At 32.7% G+C, this 6,803-nt stretch overlaps 1 protein-coding gene across 1 annotated transcript; it reads left to right on the top strand.

Annotated features, from left to right (window-relative positions):
- Positions 1 to 3,091: 3,091 nt before the first annotated feature.
- Positions 3,092 to 6,357, top strand: LOC112503697 (cytochrome c-like). The gene is made up of 3 exons (XM_025107684.1): positions 3,092 to 3,293; positions 5,498 to 5,631; positions 6,115 to 6,357. The coding sequence occupies exons 1-3, from the start codon at positions 3,182 to 3,184 to the stop codon at positions 6,205 to 6,207; spliced, it is 339 nt and encodes a 112-aa protein (XP_024963452.1). The 5' UTR covers positions 3,092 to 3,181; the 3' UTR covers positions 6,208 to 6,357.
- The last annotated feature ends 446 nt before the right edge of the window (positions 6,358 to 6,803 follow it).

Raw genomic sequence — 6,803 nt, 5'->3', positions numbered from 1 at the left:
CTCTTAATTGAAAGAAAAAACAAACGCACTTAATACCTCAAGGTCTGACCGATTCAGACATAAGAGGTATTAAGTGATTTTTTTTGAAAAACAAACGCCCCTTGGTCTTTATATATTAATACAATTTGAATAAATAAGAGTTATGGTTCCAATTACATACTATCGATGGAAAAAATTGTATGACAGTTTAAAATTCAATATATTTAAAATGCAACATATTTAAACGACTCCACAAATGTATTCGATTTACACCAAGAGCAAGATACCAAGAAACTTGAATTTTAAGATAAACACTCAAAACCAATAAGAAAACTACAAATTTTGACAGATCATAAGCCATGAAAAGACAAAAAAAGATGAGTTTTCAATATGAAATTTCAATTGCTTACCCTCTTTCTTGTCCAGAAACTCAGATTAAGGTTGAATTAATACATGTATATATATATATATATATTTCAAAAAAATCCAAGAACATATTAATTCAAAACATATTATACAGTGCAATTTGGACAACCTAACCTCAAAATATATAGTACATATATAAATACATAACTATAAATATATAAATCGTAAATATTAAAAATATTTTTTCACAGTATATATAATATATAATGATATAATTAAGTCAAAAACTATTCAATAGTGGACTCATTTCGAAGGTATTAGCGAGACGATTATAATGGTGTAACTTGTTAAAATAAAAATATATTTTTTAAACATGTTTTAATTGATATACGATTATGTATGTTAATTTGATAAAAGTTTAAAATGAAACATTTAAAAGTAAAAGACGTAAAGTAAATTAATTAATTAAGTATAGGGGTATAAAGTGTAAATTTTAAAATTATAATTTTAAAAAAAATCGGTTGTGAGAGGGTGAGTGTATGTGATGAGAGGAGGGTGGAACAAGTGAAAAAGGGAAAAAGTGAGTATAAATGTATTTTGATCATTTAGTATTTTAAGACTTTAAGACTTTTGCTAAATTTGCTTAATAAGATAATATAGATAACATTTTTTTGGGTTGAAATGATTCAAGTAACTAATATTTAAAAAGTTCGATATTTTATTTATTAAAAAATTTATGTACATATGAATTCTTTTTGTAAATAACCACAACTCTGTGAGTTGCACGATGTTAATTATTTTATTTTATTCACAATATTTTAGTTACATCAATTCAAAAATATTAAAATAACACAAGAAATTTGAAATACTACGTTTTGCAAAAGTGATCATATTTTTTCAAGTCATTTTTATAAAAATAACGAATAAATTATATAATTTTAAAACTATCAAAATAAGTAAAATAAAATTATAATATTAATACTTGTGTATATAATAATAACAAGTATGAATACATAATTAACATATAACTAGTTGTGTACCCGCATGATGCGGCGGGGCCGTAAATTTTAACGATTTTGAAGTTTCACTGGTTTTATTGGTAAAGACTTAACGATGATATAAGTTACACTTGGTCTTTACATATTAATACAATTTGAATAAATAAAAGTTATGGTTCTAATTACAGTTTATCGATGAAAAAAATTGTATGACAGTTTAAAATCCAATATATTTAAAATCAAACATATTTAAACGACTCCACAAATGTGTTTGATTTACACCAAGAGCAAAGAATCAAGAGATCGAGAGCGAGACCGAGAGTTCTAGAACTATTGAATGGGAGATGAATGAGAGAACTCGTAATTAATCATGGTGAATATCAGTTTGAATCTCACATTGGGGGATGTGGAGAAGACATAGATGTATGAGATAGTGAAGACATGAGTAAAATGTATCAAAAGTATATTGGGAACTTGAAAATAAAAGACAATAATGTGCATTGGTAACTTGTACTATATCTATACTATCTTAATAATGAGATTTAACAAAAGTCTTAAAAACATACTTTAATGCATTTGGTATTACCCATTTATGCATAAAGTAAAGTCTTAAAAACAAGATATATTGCATTTATGAAGCTCATGTTAAAAAACAACAAAGCACTCTATCTCTCGAACATCAAGATCAACGCGCTCTCTCTCTCTCGCTGTCCAAGAAGCTCTCTCTCCGACGCACTCCACTGTCTGGCCCTCCTCCTACAGAGATGACGATTCAGTCCCAAGGCAATGATTCAGGTTTATGAACGATTGTTCCTCTCCTCCTCCTGCTCCTATGGCTCCTTTTCCACACGATTCAAACGATACCGTTCCTCTTCTACTCGCTCCTTTCCATCGATTGCTTCCAAGTATTTCCCCTATTCTTCCCATCGATTTCCATCGATTGCTTTCCAGGTATTTCCCCTGTTCTTCCCATCGATTCCCATTGATTGCTTTCCTGGTTTGAGTTACTTTTTCTTTTAACTTTCATGTTTCAACCATCTATTCCAGTGTTTGAGTTTTGTGTTACTTTTGCTCCTGTTTTTGAGTTCCAAGTTTTTGTAACAGACCACAGTTTGACATACGATTTCCATCGATTGCTTTCCAGGTGTTTCCCTTGTTCTTCCCATCGATTTCCATTTATTGCTTTCCAAGTAATTTTATTGCCCTGTTCCATCAATTAGTTACTTTTTATTTTAAATTTCATGTTTCAACCATCTATTTGAGTTTTGAGTTCTAAATTTTTGCTCCTATTTCATTTTGTGTTACTTTTGTAAGAAATTGGTTTTATGTTGGTATTTTTACCATGGAGAATGCCGGGGGTTGGTGTTTTTGTATTGAATTATGTTGTAAAGCCTCTTCTTAGCTTTTTTTTCCCAAGCATTTTTTAGATAGATATTTCATATTTTTTTTTGTCAAAATGGACATGCCCATTTTAATCTCTATAAGTTGTCGATATTGTGTAACAGACCATAGTTTAAGACCACAAACCACAGTTTAGGGTTTAGGGTTTAGAGTTTAGAAAATAATAATATAGATATAGATAATAACATATGATGTGTGTGAATGCCATGTACAAATTATATATACACACTTGATATATAATGATAATTTATTAATATATTAAATAATTAAATATAATATATTATTACATCCATTTGATGTTTTATAGAATTTAAATATTGCATGATTTTCAAAGCATTCAACGAACCTGTTCATAGTTTGCCATTACCACTTCCCCAAGTTGAAAGGTCTCGAAAGGATTCTTCGTCTCTGTAAAAAGTCGAAACCCTACGACTCTAATGGCGTCATTTGAAGAAGCAGCAGCAGGCGATGCTACAGTTGGGGAGAAGGTATTCAAAACGAAGTGCGCTCAGTGCCACACCGTCGAAAAAGGGGCCGGCCACAAGCAAGGTTCTTACCTCCTTCTCTAACCCTAGAAATAGAATAGTTTGATGTGCGTTTGCATTCCATGGTTACTCTGGTTTTCTATTATTAGTACATGAAGATGAAATAGACAAATAGCATAGTTTACCCTCCTATTTTGTCGAAGATTTTCTCCTGTATTATTATTATTTTAAGAATGTGACGATCTTGACGTCGTAATCCTTCCCCTCTGCATCTTAATTGCACAGGATTTTCTGGAAATGAAACTAAAATTCCGATATATATGCGTGTTTTGAAGTGTGTTTATATGCGATCCCTTTTTTGCAATATTCAGGGACAGACTCGGAATTTTTTTCCAAATAATGGCACCTTTTGACTATCAGAAAAAGATAATATGGAAAAAATTTCAAACAGTGGCACCATTTGACTATAAGGAACAAATGTACAATTTTTTTTTTCAAACGGTGGTACCATTTGACTAAGAAAATGATATCAACATGATTTAAACTTGGGTTGGGGTGGAATAAAAGCCTTGCAAACCAACTCTACCAAATAAAACTTGTTCTCATTGTAGTTTCAAAATACATACGGTAACACACAACAAATTAATACGGTTGCATTTTTCACGAACCTAAATTTTTTTACCCTTTGATGGACGAATAATATGGTAGCACGTGCCACCGTATTCTCTACTCTAGGTGTGTCCATGGCAATATTCTCTCCGTTGTCATGCACGCCTTCCAACTAGGGTCTATGCGGGTTGGATTGGGTTGGGCTGGATTGGATGGTTTTTGACATTTTTACAATCCAACCCAACCCAGTTATGGTGGTTTGGAAAATCTCAACCCAACCCAACCCATTCAAAAGCATAATGGGTTACGAAAGTTCATAAATCTGACAAATGAAATATGATTAGTAATACTAAAATTATACCCGAAAAAGTCATTAATTATTACAATCATCCAAAAATATATCTAAATCCTCAAGTTTTGGATTCAAATTTCTAAAGTTTAAATGATAGCATCTGATTCAAATCCTCAATCAAGTACGACCGTCTTGGACCTTCCCGATTGCGATGTTGCATTCTCCTTGGTTTATCTACAATTCAAAAAGAATATGAAACAATTTATTAAGAATATATAAGCTTGAAAAAATAACCATTGTTAAATTTATATTCTTCAAGAAAGTCATAAGAGGAAATTTCATCCAAATATTCACTTATTTGAATCCCCTCATTATTCCCTTTCATCCAAAGAACTTGTGCCAATTTTCTTGTTATGGTAAACATATTCTACAATAATTATAGACACATTTAGAGTCCTTTTTTAAAAAGTGATCCCAAACGTTTGAAAATCTACCACCCCTTTTCTTAGATGAGTTTGGTTCATCATTGTCTTCGATTTTTGGAGGTTTAGGAGTATTTTTCATTGCTCCTATACATAGTCAATTAAGGATAACATTTTCAGAAAATATGCAAACCAGTAAACCACATGAGCTATGAAGCATATGATCTAATAGACAAGTAAGTTTCAAGGAGTTTTTATTCAATAAAATGTTGTTTAGAAGTAGCAGAAAACAAGCAGCCAAACAGGAACTAGCTGAAAACGAGTGACAGAAGCCATACCTGTAGCAAGCAAAAAAATGATTCACTCATAGGCTCACAGCAACCACAATCCCGTAGCAAGTAAGCAACCACAGTCCCATAGGCCGTAGCAAGCAGAAAAGGATTCGGGAACTCAAGAACCAAAATTGGGAGTACGAATCGGGGACGAGAACGAGAGCAGTCCGGTCGGCACATGGCAGTCACGATTTGCAGATTTTGGGACGCTAGACGAGTAGACAATAGGAGAACGTGAAGTCGAGAACTAAATCAGTGAATTGAATTGCAGTATTGGTCCTATTGTACTTGACCTAGACAATAGTTGAATTAAGTTTAAGCTATAAATTGGACAAGTGATACATGTATTTAATTTTTGGGTTGTACATTAGACTAAAAAATATACATATTTTTGGGCTGTAAAATATAATTTTGTAAATATCACATATATATATATATATATATATATATACATAATTTTACAAGGAGCTATCTAATATGCTTTTTCATACTTTTCTCTCATAAAAGTGTGGTTGCTAATGCAATTTGCTTTCCAGTTTTCACTTCTGTTTGATGATTTCTTTGAGTATGTTGAGGTCTTTGAGTATGCTGATGTTGCAAGTGTGAAATTCAGGGCCAAATTTGAATGGTCTGTTTGGAAGCCAGTCTGGCAGCACAGCAGGGTATTCTTATTCTGCTGCCAACAAGGACATGGATGTGGTATGGGCAGAAAATACACTCTATGACTACTTGCTAAACCCTAAGAAGGTATACATTTTGCTTATTTTGAAATGTTTCTCAACAAATTCACATTATTTCATGAATTTTGATGAATTCTGTAACCACTAAATGTTATTGCTTTGTGCACCAGGTAGTTGTTTTTAGCAAGATAGTAGTTTACCACTCGATAAGGCTTGCAGTTTTTTAAACAGATATATAATACTGATTAAGCTGATTGAGCTCCAAAAAGGTATAATGCCACCTTTTGGAGCGTATCCATCGGACCGTCCCAAGGCCATTATGGGGGAGGTGAATCACATATCAGCGAGTGGTGCCTGGAGTCGAACTCCAAACCTTCCACTCATTCTATAAGGATGGCGACCTCCTTGCCCGCTTGGCTGAACAAAAAAAGAACTTGTTTTGTAATGAAAGGTTCCCTTTTCATGACCTATGACCTTTCCATGATATTCACTTTTTCATCTACTTGTTTCCTGTGTCTATTTCTGATTGTGAAGATGATGTTTTACGCAGTACATCCCTGGAACGAAAAAGTTTTTTCCTGGACTGAAGGAACCACACGATCGAGCTGATGTTATTGCTTATTTAAAGCAGTCGACTGCATGATTTCATTCCGATGCGGTTAAGAACCACTAAGGGCATGCATCTGTTCTTTTCTTAATTAAGCATAAATGATGAATTGCTGTTTGTTGTTTTATATGCTGAATAGCAGAAAATATAAAATTATCTAACTATATTGCATGCTTTTAGCACTAATCTCCTCCACTGTTTTACATACTAGAGTTGTTTGGTTGCATTTTAGTAACAAGTGATATATTTTCTTTATAGGATTTGTTGTGAAACAAATAATAAAGTAGCCATTACAACCTCATACACCTATTCATCAGAAGGATCAACACAACTGCTTCATATTTTCTGCGATTGTTTTTGGAAGAAGCTATGAGCGTTATTACTTGGTTTTTTTATACCAGTTTGTTGTTTAGTAGCCAAACATAGAAGGGATATACCCCGTATTCATTATTCGTGTTCAAATATGGATCGGTCTACAATATTGCATAGGTATGCCTACAATAGTGACACCATGTGCATATCATAACTTAGGATGGGTAGAAGGTGTTTCAAGAAGTTATGTGATATACTTGAAATATTAAGAGGGTTATGAGCAACTAGGAATATGGATACCGGTGAACAAGTTGCCATTT

The sequence above is a fragment of the Cynara cardunculus genome, unplaced genomic scaffold (assembly GCF_001531365.2).
Source record: "Cynara cardunculus var. scolymus isolate 2C unplaced genomic scaffold, CcrdV1 Un_Scaffold_3590, whole genome shotgun sequence".
Classification (NCBI taxonomy): domain Eukaryota; kingdom Viridiplantae; phylum Streptophyta; class Magnoliopsida; order Asterales; family Asteraceae; genus Cynara; species Cynara cardunculus.
Note: the sequence above shows the minus strand (reverse complement) of the source record. Positions and strands in the feature narration are given on the sequence as shown.